General features: G+C 56.8%; 1 protein-coding gene across 4 annotated transcripts in view; it reads left to right on the top strand.

Moving 5' to 3' along the window:
• RAB37 (RAB37, member RAS oncogene family) overlaps positions 1–14,809 on the top strand; it is a 54,442-nt gene extending 39,633 nt beyond the window's left edge. The window contains exons 1-9 of one of the 4 annotated variants that reach the window (XM_060081714.1): positions 7,443–7,454; positions 10,861–10,971; positions 11,962–12,003; positions 12,503–12,569; positions 12,670–12,722; positions 13,661–13,726; positions 14,298–14,354; positions 14,432–14,508; positions 14,704–14,809. In XM_060081714.1, the coding sequence (XP_059937697.1) occupies positions 7,443–7,454; positions 10,861–10,971; positions 11,962–12,003; positions 12,503–12,569; positions 12,670–12,722; positions 13,661–13,726; positions 14,298–14,354; positions 14,432–14,508; positions 14,704–14,809 (591 nt within the window). Of the gene's footprint in view, positions 1–1,345; positions 1,457–7,442; positions 7,455–8,077; positions 8,171–10,860; positions 10,972–11,961; positions 12,004–12,502; positions 12,570–12,669; positions 12,723–13,660; positions 13,727–14,297; positions 14,355–14,431; positions 14,509–14,703 lie in introns of those variants that run through there. The other 3 variants (XM_060081712.1, XM_060081713.1, XM_060081716.1) reach the window with 3 other exon arrangements.
• Positions 14,810–15,468: the final 659 nt, after the last annotated feature.

Genomic DNA, 15,468 nt, shown 5'->3' with positions numbered 1-15,468 from the left:
GTCTTTTGTTTTTGTTGCTGGTATCTTCTGTAAACCAGAGTATTTTTTTCTATACAATCAGATCTATTTATCTTTTTCTTTATGGCATCTAAATTTCCTGTCTTGTTAAAAAAGGTCGCTGGGGTGGGATAGGGAGGATGGGAGGGAGACGCAAGAGGGAGGAGATATGGGGATATATGTATATGTATAGCTGATTCACTTGGTTATAAAGCAGAAACTAACACACTAATGTTAAAAAAAAAAAAAAAAAAAAAGTTCGCTCAGAGCCACTGTAAGAGCCATGGTAACCACCACATTCATCTTGCTTTCTAAATGTTCCCCTGAATCATGAAGTCACAGGAAAGCAATGTATTTAGACAGCATTAGCCTAGCTCCCGTTGAGAGGCCTCTATGGAAATGTGATTTAATGTTAGGCCCTGGCTTTTAGCAAGGGTCGATACAAAACTATAGGAAAAACTTTGCATCTTCTGCAAAATTATAAATGCCCATTTTTAAAAAATTAATTTATCTATTTTTGGCTATGTTGGGTCTTCATTGCTACGTGCGAGCTTTCTCTAGTTGCGGCGAGCGGGGGCTACTTTTCGTTGCGGCGCGTGGGCTTCTCATTGCGGTGGCTTCTCTTGTTGCGGAGCACCGGCTCTCGGCACGCGGGCTTCAGTAGCTGTGGCTCGAGGGCTCAGTAGTTCTGGTTTGCAGGCTCTAGAGCGCAAGCTCAGTAGTTGTGGCGCACAGGCTTAGTTGCCCCGCGGCATGTGGGATCTTCCCAGACCAGGAATCGAACCCGTGTCCCCTGCATTGGCAGGAGGATTCTCAACCACTGTGCCACCAAGGAAGCCCTAGAAATGCCCATTTTGTCATTCAAGACCTCTTGTATAAGAGTCTACATAAGAGATTCCTCTCAGCAGCTCATGCCAAGAGAAAATACTCATTGATTGACAGGACTCAAGTACCACACACCCCACCTGGTTTCCCATTTTGTCTTGACTGCCAGGAAATCCAGAATCAAATGTAATTCTCAAATGCAGGAAAAACCCAGCCTCACTCTGGGGCAGAAATTCCTCGGACAGCATCATTAACTGCCATTTTTTATAGTGGGTTTTGTGGCAAATCACCTCAAATCCCTTTTGGATGTGGATGAGGCACAAAAAGGGACATAAACAAAATGACTTAAGAAGAGAGAACAGAGTTCAAGATGGCAGAGTAGAAGGACGTGTGTGTGCGGGGGTGGATGTGTGTGAACACACATATATGTGTATTTAGAGAACCCACTCCTGCAGCCACCAGGAACTCTCAGCAGCCTAATCTACACAGCAGGCCCTCAAACCCCTCTGCTGCTCCCTTTCAGACCATCCTGGTGGGCGACAGCGGTGTGGGGAAGACATCTCTGCTCGTTCAGTTCGACCAGGGCAAGTTCATCCCGGGATCCTTCTCAGCCACCTTGGGCATCGGATTCACAGTAAGTACCTCTGGGCTCGGGGGCCCTGCTGGGCCTCTGACAGGGTCCCGGCAGGAAACAGGTAGATGTTCACATTGGATCATTCAGGAGGTTTAATAGAAAGGCTATTTACCAAGATGCAGGCCATGGGTGGCGAAACCAGGAGGGATGGCCCAGGGCCCTTGGGCAGTTTCAAGGCGTCCATCCCACCCCGAGCCTGAAAAACAGTGAGGAGGGCACCGTCACCAGAACCAGGGACAAAGAGGTCTGCGTGGGCAGGGCTGGGAGGAGCTGTCACCCTCGGTGGTGGAACTGAGCAACCAGTGCAATAAGTCGGCCGCCCTCCCGTGGTGCTCTCCCCTGCTTCCCCTCCATCTTCTTCCTGGGCTCCGCATGGCTGAAGACAACTAGTAAGCAAGGGGATATCTTGATATAGACACAGGGCAAGAAGAGCCTGGAGAGCCAAAGGGATGCCTTAAAAGTTTAAGCACAGGGCTTCCCTGGTGGCGCAGTGGTTGAGAGTCCACCTGCCGATGCAAGGGACGTGGGTTCGTGCCCCGGTCCGGGAAGATCCCACATGCTGCGGAGCGGCTGGGCCCATGAGCCATGGCCACTGAGCCTGCACGTCCGGAACCTGTGCTTCGCAGCGGGAGAGGCCACAACAGTGAGAGGCCCGCGTACCGCCAAAAAAAAAAAAAAAAAGTTTAAGCACAATCCAAACTTGGCATTGTCATGTGGGTCCCAGGGCGCTGACAGGTCAAGGGTTAAAGTTCAGGTTGTAGCACTCTGTCTCTCCCTGGACACAGCCTCAAGTTTCCTCTATTCCCAGTCCTTCTGTGGGCCACGAAGCCCTTGCTCTAGCTCACATCCCCATTTCTCTCCACTTTCACCACGGCTACCGGCTGCTGTCAGAAGACCTTGAACCCTGGGGAGGCCTTTGGAAGGGTCTCGGCCCTCTCTTGGACAGTGGCAGGAGCAGCAGGACCCTCTTTTGGGGTCTCCAGAATCCTAGTCTCCAGAGATGCAGGAGAGCAAATGTCATTTCTTGGGCAGCATGTGTATTTGAAAGGCCAGCCCCCGGGACCAAACAGAGCACCAGGCCTGCGAGGTGCTGGGACACAGCAGAGCCATGCTGGTGGGAAGAGAGAGGGGACCCCCAGAATCTGGGCCGGCCCACTGGGTCACAGTGCAGAAGGCAAGGGCCCACGATGGAGCAGAAATGAGAGGCTGGCCAGGGTGTGCGCCAGGGCCTGGAGTCAGGGGCGGGGCCGAGCCCATGGGGGCGGGGCTGATTTCCAGGAGAGTGTGGCCATCCTGGCAACCCCCAAGCCTTGGACCAGGCTGCCAGGAAATGAACCAGGATGGCGGTGTCAGGCGTCCTCCACCGCGGGCCCACGTCACCTGCCCCTCGGCACCCAGGGCACACGGTGTCCCCACAGTCACACTCCTCACTCACTCCACCCCCGTCCTTCCGCCTGTCAGAGGACAGGAGGCAGAGAGTAGGGTGGGGAGTCTGATTCACACTCCACAGAGGCACAGGAGTGGGACCTCCAAATTCTGCCACCAGCCTGGTAAGAAAAGTGAGGCAACTCGCCCGTGAGAAGGAAGAAAGTGTGTGGTCAACAGGGCAGGCCGGGCTCTTCCCCTCTCCTGGGCCAGGGCCTTCCAGAGCCTCGGCTGCTTGCCTGGCACTGGTCAGCACCTCAGGACAAACCCGTGGGCAGCTTATGTTGAGTGAGGGCCTGAGGGCCCAACTCAGGCCTGAACCTGGGCTCTCCTGGGTCAAGTACATGACCTGGGAGCAAAACGGGTACATAGTCTACCCCTCAGCTGGGACACAAACCTAGGGGAACCCCCATACTGGTGGTAGAGGGCAGGAACAACAGCCCATGATGGGGACCACACCAAGGACAAGTGACTGACCCTGGGCCTAGACACACTGCCCAGTTATCTACAAAGAGGTCTGCAGCTCTCGCTGAGAAAATGTCTGTCTCCTCCCCAAGCCCCCTTCCCACCCCTCATCTAGCACTAAGGACCCTCAATTCCTTTCCTTTCCAGAGACAGGTCTCTTTCCAACCCTCTGCTCAGAGCAGCTCGATCTTTGTGGAGCAGCTGAAGTCTCCTGTGTTGTCTGACAAAGGGGCTGGAGGGCATTGGGGTCTCCTTCCAATATCAGTGGTCTGGGGAGCCCCAGAGAGCTGGGCTGCAGGACACTCATTTGTCTGTCTGTCATTTGCACAGAGGTTTGAAACACTGCCGACAGCTGGCCATGTGCAAGTGCCCTGTGGCCAGCCCTGCTTGTGGCTGAATTCCTGGTAACTGAGGTCCTGCTGGCCTAACTCATAAGGCTGAGTGCAGCCTGGGCAGCAGGAGAGGGGAGGAGTCCTTGATCTTCACTTTAAAGGAGACAGAGGTGGGGAATTCCCTGGTGGTCCAGGGGTTAGGACTCTGCACTTCCACTGCAGGACAGCAGGGGTCACGGGTTCGATCCCGCATGCCATGTGGCCAAAAAAATAATAATAATACTAAAAAATAAAGGAGACAGAGGTAAGTGGGGGGACCACCTGGGGTCTGCCCTCAGGCCACTTCTCAGAGCCTCTGGAGCCCATTGCTTCCGGAAGTGGGACCGGCCCAGGTCCTGGGTTGATGCCTCTCCAACCAATATCTTCCCCAACTACTCCATCATCACCTCCATCAAACTGGCTGCTGAGCCCTGCGGATGGGTTTACTGGGGTGCTGACACCGACCGGGCTCACACTGTAGTTGCTCCAGCTGGCCCCTCCCCCATGCCAGTTCAGGTCCTCCTGGCTACCTCTTGCCTTGGTGTGCCCCAAACTCTCCAGTCTTGCCTGAACACTGCTGTAAAGCTCATCTTCCAAAAGCCTTGCCCCCGCGCCCCACCACCAAGCACCATCAGTCTCACTACCGCCTTCCAATAAAGTCAAAACCCCTCATCTGCCAGCTGAAGTCTTGCACAATTTAGCCTGGTGGTTTTTCAAACACTCATGTAATGCACATAAAAACCTCCATTTTGTCTGCAGTGCAGATCCCAAACTCACCCATGCACACGTGGGGACCAGGATTTGCATGTTGTCAGCCGCCACGGACTCTGATGCAGATGCTCCATGTGCCTCAGCCCCCCAGCCTCTGTCTTGGTCTCCCCTCCACATCCTGACCCTGCACTCACAGGGCTGTGCACCCTTCCCCCCAGCTCTGGGGGTCTCTTCCAGCCCCCTCTGCTCGCTCCCCGATCTCCTCGGCTGCACACAAAGGCCCCCCTCTGAACAACCATGAGATTTCATGAGGCATCATCACCTCCTGTATCAGGAAGGGGTGTGGGTGTGTGGGGTGACTTGTGCACAGGAGGGCAGGGAGATCTGTTAGGGGTAATGTGGGGTGTATGTGCCTTCTAGATTTGGAGGTGATAAGAGGGGCTGGGGTCATTTAAGCTGTGCTTTCCAGGAATTCCTTGGCGGTCCAGTGGTTAGGACTCCTCGCTTTCACTGCCGAGGGCGCGGGTTCGAGCCCTGGTAGGGGAACTAAGATCCTGCAAGCCCCATGGCACGGCCAATAAAAAAGAGGGGCTTTATTTGGAGGGTGATTTGTACATCTGGGGACGGCGTGAGACAGGAGGGCCAGTTAGGGGTGTGTGTTGGTGGTGTGGGATGAGCTGTGTCTGTAACTTTGATGTGGTGAGAGGTGTGTAGGGGGACGTGAGGTGTGGGTTTGGGGAGGGGTGGTCATTTAAGATGCGTGTTTGGGGGTGGCCGTGTAAGGCATTGTGTGTTTATGGTATGATATGAGGTGTGCCTGTGTTCATGATGTGACATGTGTGTTTGTGGGATGATGTAGGGTATGTGTGGTTGTGGTGTGTCATGAAGTATGTGTGTGTGATTGTAGCTGATACAAGACGGTGTATGTGGCTTGATTTGAGGTGTGCATGGTGTGAGGGGTATGTGGTTCTGTGATGCTGGGTGTATGTGAGATTTGAGGTGTGTGTGTGAGTTGTGTGCATGATGTAAGGTGTCTGTTTGTGGTGTGGTGTGAGCTGTGTGTGTCTGTGTGGGGTGTGAGGTATGGGTGGGGTGACGTGTGCCTGGTGTGAGTACTTGGGGAGATGCAGGCTGCCCCAGCGTGTACACAGCACTAAAGAGGCTGTCGGGAGGCCTGGACCTCCCAGAGGTTGTGCTCCCCAGGACACCCGTCTAAAGAGCCCCCATCCCTGAGTGGGTTGTGCTCCCTCCCTTTGGGGCAAAACCTGCCTCTCCTGCACCCCCAATTCTGAACACCCCTGACCCTGTCTCACTTCTGCCTCACTGGCTGCTGCCCTTGAACACCCCGCCTGATGCTGCAGTGTCCCAGAGGACCGTGTGTAACACTCTGCATACAACACAGCCCACAGGCCCCAGACCCAGCGGGCCACACAGGCATGGCCCAGAAGAAGGCAGCCGGGCCTCCCCCAGTGCCACCAGCCCACTCAGACTCTGGTCCAGCGTACAGCAAGACAGTGTTTGTATTTCTCCACTACTTCTGGAGCGTTCACACTGATGGGCAACCGTCTCCATCCCAAACCTGTGTGCCACAGGACAAAGAGGGTCTTGGTGGAGCCAATATAAACCACAGCCAGAGGCCAGAAATCAAGGCATCGGCAGGGCCACGCTCCCTCTGAAGGCTCAAAGGGAGGGTCCTTCCTTGCCTCTTCCAGTTTCTGGTGGCTCCCGGAAATCCTTGGCATTCCTTGGCTTGTAGCTGCAACACTCCCACCTCTGCCTCTGTCTCCACATGGCCATTTTCTCCGTGTGTCCTCTTCTTATAAGGACACCAGTCGTATTGGATTAAGGGCCCACCCTACCCTCTATGACTTCATCTTAAATAATTACAACGCAATGACCCTACTTCCAAATAAGGTCACATTCTGAGTTACTGGGGTTTAGGACTTCAGCATCTCTTTGGAGAGTGGGGGGAGCATAATGCAACCCATATCAGCCTGGTTGGCAGTGGAAGGCCAGGGAGGACCAGGCCAGGTCCCCCCTCTCCTTCCTCCTTGGTCATTACCCACTTGCGCTGAAACCCTCTCCCCTGCAGGGTTCCTGGATGAGCCCTCAGGAGCCCGGAGCCCAGGGCATTGAATGGACTGGGGCGTTATGTGCAGCCAGAGCCTCTGGCACCCAAACAGCAGGCAAGAACGCACACCTGCAGGGTTGTGTAGAGCTGCTCCTTGCCCAGGTATGGCGCCCCGTTTGAGTCCCTCCCTCTGTGCAGATGAGGTTACGGCCCACCACTTCCGGCAAACAGCTCCAGCTGCTGCCAAAAGTTACATGGTAGGAGGCGGGTGTACACACAGTCCCCTCGGGGCCTATGGTCACCCATAAGCCATGCCTGCCCCTTGCCCCTCACCCCAACATGTAGGTAAAGAGGTGCAGAGCCCCTGCCTCTCCTCACACCCTTCACACAGTTCCTTTGTAATGCACCCACCCTGTTCCGCCGGAACCTGACCTCACTTATATAAGATGCTGGGACAGCGTAATTGAATGCTTAGCCCAAGCCAGGGCCCCTGAACTTCGCTATGGACAACCCCGGACATACTCTCACCCTCTGTCACCAGGAGCTGCAGGGTTCCTTGGATGTCCTGGAGACTCTGCTCAAAATGATTCACCACAGGGACTTCCCTGGAGGTCCAGTGGTTAAGACTCTGCGCTTCCATTGCTGGGGACGTGAGTTTGATCCCTGGTGGGGGAACTAAGATCCCACGTGCCAGCGCGGTGGAGCCAAAAAAAAAAAAAAAAAAAGATTCAGGACTTCATGAATTCTTTTGATACCAACGTTTAAGGTCTACTCGGTGCCAGGGGTCAGCTCTGCCTTCGGGAGCGCCTGGATTGGGAGGTGTGCAGGGAAGCCCACCTCGGAAGGCTCTCCGGGGTGGGCACATTCTGGGCGCAGCCCAACAGGGCAGGCGGAAATGGGAGGTGTCAAAGTCCAAGCACCGGCCAGGGGCCCCGAAGTGCAAATGTGCTGCAAGGTGAATATCCATCGGTCGGTAAACATAATTACATTCAGATGATGTCGAGCTGGGGTGCATTAGCAAAAGCGAAACTGCCTGAGAGCTGCGCTCGGAACGCACGCCTCCTCGTGAACCCCGCGCAGCGCTGCCCAGGGGCGTCTCCAGCCTCCCCCGCCCCCGCTCCCGGAGCCACCTGTTGCCCGCCAGCTGGATGGAGCCCGGGCGCCGCCTCCTGGCCACGCTGCGCAGTGGCAACCCGGGCGCGGGTCCGCGGGTCCCAGCGAGGCCAGACCTTCCCCGGAAAGCGGGGTCTCCAGGGGCAGCTCCCGGTGGGAACCTAACCCCGGCAGCTGGCAACCCTGGGGACCGGTCGGTCCTAGGGCTGGATTTGGCCCACGCTCTCAGGACAGTGTGGCTCAGGGGGGCCCTCCTGCCCCTCGGGAGCTGACCCTACCGTCCTGCGCGCCCCCGCGGGACAGCCAGCTCCCAGCCAGTGTCTTTCAGGTGGCGGACGGAGGGAGGAGCCTGTCGGGGTCCGGGCCAGGGCGGTGGAGGGGAGGAGTGGGTGGAGCCTAAGGCGAGGCTGTTCCTGCACCGTCCCTCGCCCTCCGCCTGCCCCAGCTCACCTCTGGTCCAGGGACATGACGGGCACCCCTGGCGCCGCTGCCACCCGGAACGGCGAGGCCCCCGAGCGCTCCCCGCCCTGCAGTCCGAGCTACGATCTTATGGGCAAGGTGGGTGGGCACTACACCCAGCGCTGGGGACTCGGTGCCGGCTCTGGGGGTCACCCCTCCCCGCGCTCTTCGTCCTGAGACCCCGGCCCTCCCCGCCCAAGACCCTTTCTGGCTGCGTCTGCGTTGGACTCATCCCTTCCCCCCAGGCAGCCGGGTCTCCCAGAATAAGGAAGGAGGGTCGAGACAGAGCCCTGGGCCCATGCCAGCGTCCAGGGATCTGGGCTGGCTCCGTGGGAGAAGAGAGAGGAAGGTCGGAAGGAGCGAATGACTCCCCACCCAGAGGACCCCAATCCCATTTTCTTCTGCCACACTCCGGCCAATACGAGCCCCGGGAATCCCATGCTTCTAGGTAGGGTTTGAGCGCACAACCCTCCAGGGTACAGGCACCCGAAGCGCTGGGAAATAGGGCTGCCCGGCGACTCAGAAAGGACGCCCCCTGGCGGCGGGGGAACTTGCAGTTAATGCCTTTCTCCCAGTTTCCAGGCTGAACATCTTTAGGACCCCAGCTGCCCGCAGGCGTTACCCCTTCCCTTTCCACCCCTGCAGTCACTGCCCACACCTTCTTCTGGGAGGATGTTGCTAGCCAGAATGCAGGCCCACATGGGAATTTTTAGAACCTGAGAAAGATCTGGGGCGTTAGGCACAAGATCTTTCTTAAGTCAGCTGTCTGGGGCTGGTTCCCTCTGCGGGTGGCCCTGAACGGAAGCAGGTGGGGCTGGTGGTGGACACTGGTCTGTCTGCCCTCCCTCCATGCCCTTGGAGCAGGCAGGTACCAGGAACTCTGAAAGAGGTGCTGAGAGAGCCCAGAGCCTCCACTCTTCCTCTGTAGGGTTGGGGATAGATTAGGGAAGGGGCCGCCCATCTCATGCTACATGGCCTTGAAGGAGACCTGCTTCTTTCTGCGCCTTGGATTCCTCCTGCAACCCCCCTTGTTTCAGGGGAAGCTACTCTGCAAGTCACCCGCCCAGAGCCGTTGCGATAAGCGTCCTCTGTGGGCTCCAGGCAGGAAGTCGGCCCCCAGTGTGTTCAGGGGAGGGGAGCTGCTGAGGGCCAGCTGCAGGCCGCTGGGAACTGCCTGATCTCTTTGCCTGACAAGCCAGCTGGGTGTTTGTCTAGGAGGTGGCAAGCCTGGGCAGCTGTTTGTTTGGTGGACTTGCCTGGCTGGGTGGGTGGCATCATTTGCTCAAGGCAGCCGTCATCTGTAAAGTACACAGGTGCTTGCCCTCCCTCTCTCTCTCCCTCCTTCCCCATCGGGTACTGGGACCCAGGAGCCATGGAGCAATACAGGCTCCGGAGGGCTCCTTAGCCCCCAGCCTGCCATCTGTCCCCTGGGCCAAGCGGCATCTGTGGAGAGTTGGCCTCTGGCCCCCACCAGCCTTCGTGCCCAAGGCCTGCCTAGGAGACTGAGTCCAGGATGGTCTGGGAAGAGCCTGGTGGGAACTCCTTGGGGAGGATTAGAGGGGATGGGGCCACAGACAGGCAGCACCCACCCCAGGCCACTCTTCTGGAGTCAGGTGGTTCATGCCAAAATTGTTGACCCTAGACATTAACAGAGTCTAGAAAGGCCTCAAAGAAATTATCCCTCTCTCCTTCTAACCACTGTGGAAACTCCCACAGAAGGGTTAAGAAATCTTCCCGAAGTCCCCCAGTAACCCACGTCGAAGCCAGGACCCCAGCCTTCATACACCTTTGGCTCAGCCGCCCACCTCTCCACCAAAGTTAGCTAATCCCATACCCCATGCCCACAGCAGGAAAGCCCTTGGGCTCCATTGTCAAGGTCAGAGCCTCAGAAATAACTCAAACCTAGTCCCTGCTCAGCCCATTAAGTATCGACTCGGCCTGTTGGGAAAGTTCCAGCATCAGGTCTGGACCTCTGTTCTCCAAGATTGAGGAGTGACTGGACAGAGGGGTCCCCTCCCTGCCCATGGTCCCCAGAGAAGATGAGCAGAGACTGGACAGACAGGAAAGGGACAAACATACCCTCCCCACACTCCCTCCTGCTCTGCCGCCTACAGTGACCAGGGATGCCAATTTTCAGCCATTTGTCCCACGTGGGGGGTTTCTGCGGAAAGAACTTCAGACTAAATGTCTCTCCACTTCAGTATAAATTTCAACCTTCCCTAATTCATGCAACGCTTTTATAAACGTAAAATGTCATTAGGAACATCCAAATAAATGTAACCAAAAGTAAAACACCCGAACAAAAGTAAGTTTAGAATATGGCTTTGCAAATGACAGAGCCGTGCCCCCATCAGATTCTGATACACTCCCTTGGGTGGGAATCCCTGTCTGAGGTATTAACACTTCTCTTTCTGGCACCATAGCCCTGCCCACGTGTGCACACATGCGTGGAACACACACAGAGAGGGAAGGGATCCTAGCACGGTGCAGAGTCGAGACCACATGCATGTGGTTGTTCTCTGGGGCCACCGAGCACGTTTGGGGTCCTGTTAGTGCTAAGGTGGCAACTCAGGCTTCCAGGAAACCAGATGAGGACAGGAGGGTCAGAGGGAGAGCCTGAGAGGCAGCCGGAGCCAGGGAGTGTGGAGAGGAGAGGCAGGGTGAAGGCAGCAGCAGGCTTTTCCAGAAGCACGTGCCCTCGGGGCAGTCGGCATCCTTCCCTGGCTCTCCCTGGAAGCCCAGAAACTTGCCCCAGCTCCCCACTAACTGCCTCTGCCCCCATCTCCTAGGTGATGCTTCTGGGAGACTCAGGCGTCGGCAAAACCTGTTTCCTGATCCAATTCAAAGATGGGGTCTTCCTGTCCGGGACCTTCATAGCCACTGTCGGCATAGACTTCAGGGTGAGGTGGCTGCAGGCTCCTCCTCCCAGCAGCGAGCCAGGGGCTATGGCTCAGGCACGGGGGGCGGTCCTCTCCTCACCTGCGCTGGCTTCTCAGGACTGCTGTGGCTCACCCTAGGGCACAGGATGCTCCCCTAGGGACCGCAGAGGTGGCCAGCTTAAAGGAGTCTGGGCTTGGGGAGGCTCCTGGCTCCCCTACAGGATGAGAAATGAGAGACTGAGTCTTAAAATCCTGCCCCCAGCCAGGCAGACATATCCCACCGTGCTAGCTGGGCGCCCTGGCAAGACCTGAGGTCAGCTAGTCTTTCTGGAGTCCCGGAAAGCACAGCCCGGCTCTAGGTCGAGGAGCTGGGCTGGCCCTGTGGGGAGAGAGCAGCTTGCCAGCATCCCTCCCTCTCACCTCGATGAACCTGTCTTTACAAATCGGCATCCCGGATGCCGAGGGCTCTGAGCACTGCACATGCGCAGGGGCCAGGAGTGTGAGGGTCTAACCCTGGCAGGGGTGCTCTCAAAGGCCAGGTGCCTCCCTCCCAGTGCGAGGGGAAGCTTCACTTAGGAGAACTAGTGGACAGCCAGGGGAAAGACGGCCCTGCAGATCCAGCCTCTGTGGTCCCCGAGATGCTGGTGGGCGTCTCATCTCTAAGAGCTTGGAGGCTGGGCTCTGCCCGTGCACCTTGCTGAGCCCGGGCTGGGGCGAGAGGAGGGGTGCGGTCAGGCAGGTTCTCAGGCTCTCCCTGCCTTGGCGTGTTGTGAGAAGGGCAGACGGAGTCCCCAGAAGAGAGGACTCCAAAGTAGGGGTACCTGGGGACAGAGTCCCACTGCCCTGATGGGGCGATCTGGCTGGAGACGTCTCCGGGGCTCACCAGACCCCCGTGGCCCTGGGGAGCAACCAGACAGGATGTTTGCTGTTCTGTAGGATTCAGCAGAAGGCAGAAACCAAGGCTCCCCTGCCCTCCACGCCCACCTCTCCCTCTGCCCTTTTCTCTTTCAGAACAAGGTGGTGACCGTGGATGGTATGAGGGTGAAGCTGCAGGTGAGACCAGCGGCTGGGAGGGCTGGGGTGTGGGCGAGAGGATGGGGGAGCCTGCCCAAGCTCTGCACCCAACCACAGGAGGCCTGCGGCCCTGCGCTCGGCCTGGGCTCACTTCCTGTGGGGGCCAGGAGAGGAAACGGCTTTTGTTTGTTTGATGTCTGCAGAAAAAGCCGTTCCCAGGCACCCTCCCTTCTGTCAAAGGCAGCAGCTCTAAGTTCCTTCAGACAAGCTTAGGCTCGCTCCAAATCCTCCCCAGTTTCCCAGACCTCATCTGCTCTAGGAGGTTGGACACCTCTAATCCCTGGGCTGGGCAAGACGGAACGAGCTTGAGAACTCATTAACTACCACCATCCGGGACATCATCAGGTGTTCACAAGCCCATGAGGAACTAAAGAAGGAAACCTCTCACCTCCCCACCCATCTCTCGTACCACAACATGGCTTTCCTCTGCCCAGCACAGTCCCTGCCCCCTTCTGACCATTTGTCCATCCCTTCCTAGATCTGGGACACCGCAGGGCAGGAGCGGTTCCGCAGTGTCACCCACGCTTATTACCGAGATGCCCAGGGTAGGTCCCTCACGTGCTCCACCTCCAACCCCCCCAGCCCACTTGTAACATCCACCCTTCTGCCCCAGGTTCCACGTGTGACCTCTCTCTCCCCCTCCAGCCTTGCTCCTGCTGTATGACATCACCAACAAATCTTCCTTCGACAACATCCGGGTAGGTCCTCCCCACCCACCACTCACGAGCAGGCAGGGCAGGGCCTGTGCAGGCCGGGGCTGCTCTCTGCTTTGTGGGGATGGGTGGAGCATGGAATACTGCTGCCTTGTTAAAAACACCAGAGCTGTGACTCAGAAGTAATAAACTACTCCTGGGTAGTTGATCGGCATGTGGGCATAAAGGCCAAGCAGGCTGTGTGCCACCTGCTTATCCCTGACTGTGATTCATGGAGCATTTCATGACAAAATGTTCAGAAAGTGCCCAGCTCCACCCTGGACAATTACCCACAGAGACCAAGGGGAGAGCCCAAGCAGAAAAGTCTACCCATACATCCACCCCAACTTTCAAGAAGGTGACTCAGGCAGACAAAGTGAGTGGCTCTCTCCTCACAAGCAAACTATTAAATAGTCGAGACAGTAATTCAACAAAGACAAACACTGACTCTGTGCACAGCATGGCGACAATTTCACATGCTCCCTGACCTCAAGGGGTTGACAAGCAAACTGGGGGAACAAGACATACAGCTATAAAACTGCTTATAAACTGGATGGAATCCATGGCACTCCTACTGCCACCTCCAACCCCATGCTCAGGGCAGACATCACTAATCAGTCACAGTATTTTTGATCACTGAGCCCTTACGGGGCCTTAGAATCCTCAACAGGGCACTCGAGGAGACTGCTGGTGACTACCAGCTGATTTATGAGATAAAGCCTCTGTCACCTCTGTCTTTCATAGAACTGAGAGCTACACTGCAAGGGGTTTAGAGCTACTCAGGACTGGAGAGGCCCAAACAAAGATAGAGATGAGAGAATGCACAGGGCATTCTGATCGGTGTTCAGGTGCAGTGAGTAGTCCAGGATAATCCACAGGGCAGAAGAAGGAAAGGCAAGAGGGAGGAGGGGAATCACCGGGGCTCAGCGCACCCTCTCCCACAGGCTTGGCTCGCTGAGATTCACGAGTACGCCCAAGGGGATGTGGTGATCATGCTCCTAGGCAACAAGGTGAGTGGCTCCAGGGCAGGGTCAGCCCACCCTTCTCCCACTGCCCCAAGAGTATTAGCTGGACATCCTTCCAGCAAAGCACTCTTTACAGCCTCCAGTTCAGGAGTCTGACCTATCTGGAGGCTTCAGCCCATCATATCTGCCCTCTTAAAGCTTTGGAAATGGCCCCCTGCAGGGAAAGGTCAAGCTGCTTCCTGAGAGATCCAGAAATGACCAGCTGCTCAGCCCCTATTAGATCCTAGGGACTAGATACCCGGATTAAGAGCTGTGTGTGGAAAGGGTTAACCTCAAATACTGTCAGCCCTTCGAGGCTGGCCACTACCCCCTTGCCAAGCAGAGTTACCCACCTCCCTGAGTTGGGATGAGATCCCCCTGCTGGGAGCTGGGTAAGAACTTGAAGAAGGCAGAAGCCCTGGCCCCAGGTGGATCATACCACCTGCAGTCCCGCAGGCTACCAGCAGAGGGCGGGAAGTGCCTGCTCCCAGGGCAGAAAGCTGAGCCAGCGGGGCAGGAGAGGGGCCATCTGGGGTCAAGGCTTCCTTCCCCAGAGTGACCCACCTGGGCTTGACAGGCGGATGTGAGCAGTGAAAGGATGATCCGTTCAGAGGATGGAGAGATGCTGGCCAGGGTAAGTGACTGCCTGGGGGGAGGGCGGAGGGGGTGGCAGCCGGAGACTGGCCACTGAGGATAATCTCACCCTGGCAGGAGTTTGGAGTTCCCTTCATGGAGACCAGCGCCAAGACGGGCATGAACGTGGAGTTAGCCTTTCTGGCCATTGCCAAGTGAGCGCTGAGCCGGGAAGGGAACGTGCAGGGCAGGGTGGCACCATCTGGGAATTCAGTAGGGCCTGGCCCTTGGCCCAGTCCCCAGGCCCAAGTATATTCTGCATTCGGAGGCCCCCTGGCCCCAGGCCGTGGGAGTGGGTGACGGCTCAGTTCCTCACTGCCTGCCCAGCCCATTTCTTCTTCCTCTTCAAGGGAGCTGAAATACAGAGCCGGGCGGCAGGCTAATGAACCCAGCTTCCAGATCCGAGACTATGTGGAATCCCAGAAGAAGCGGCCCAGCTGCTGCTCTTTCTTGTGAATCCCAAGGGGCTGAGACGAAGCTCCAGAGACGCACAAGGATGCAGCCTTCTCCCTCAGACCTGGTCTATTCTCATTGGCTGAGCCAATGAGGAGAGAGTTGGGGGACCCAGTGCACAGCCCCTCCGTACTCCTGCCCCTATTCTAGCTCCTGTAGCTTCCCTGCATCCCCGGAGGAGGGTAAAATATTTTTATTTCATTTTAATGATGCATAATCTAATCAAAAGGGCACCAGAAAACGGAGGAAGGGAGCTGGTGCCCCTTTTGCCTTCTAGTGCTAGGACTCAGGGGCCTGGGCTTCCCACCTAACCACGATGAGGGTGATATTGCTCCAGCTCAGCACCAGGGGGCACTGATGCACTTCTGGGGTATGAGGCAGGGAGTGACCCCATTCCCACCCTTCAGCTGGCAAGAGGCTGAGCAGCCCCAGGCCTTCATTTCCTCTGGCTCCCCAGAGAACAATCTTCCCCAATAAGACAGGGCCCTTGTGCCGGGAGCTAGACCAAAGCCTCAGGAAGATAAGAGATGTGGAGATTGGGCAAGGACCCAGCTCCCTGGGGGGAGGGGGGGAGAGGAGTATCAGAGATTAGGTCTGTCTGTTAGGCTACCTCTGGCCTTACTAGCCCCTGTCTAGGAGGTGCACCCCATTTCCCCCAGCCC

Source organism: Mesoplodon densirostris, chromosome 18 (assembly GCF_025265405.1).
Source record: "Mesoplodon densirostris isolate mMesDen1 chromosome 18, mMesDen1 primary haplotype, whole genome shotgun sequence".
In the NCBI taxonomy this organism is placed as follows: domain Eukaryota; kingdom Metazoa; phylum Chordata; class Mammalia; order Artiodactyla; family Ziphiidae; genus Mesoplodon; species Mesoplodon densirostris.
This window is presented reverse-complemented; position numbering and strand designations above follow the sequence as displayed.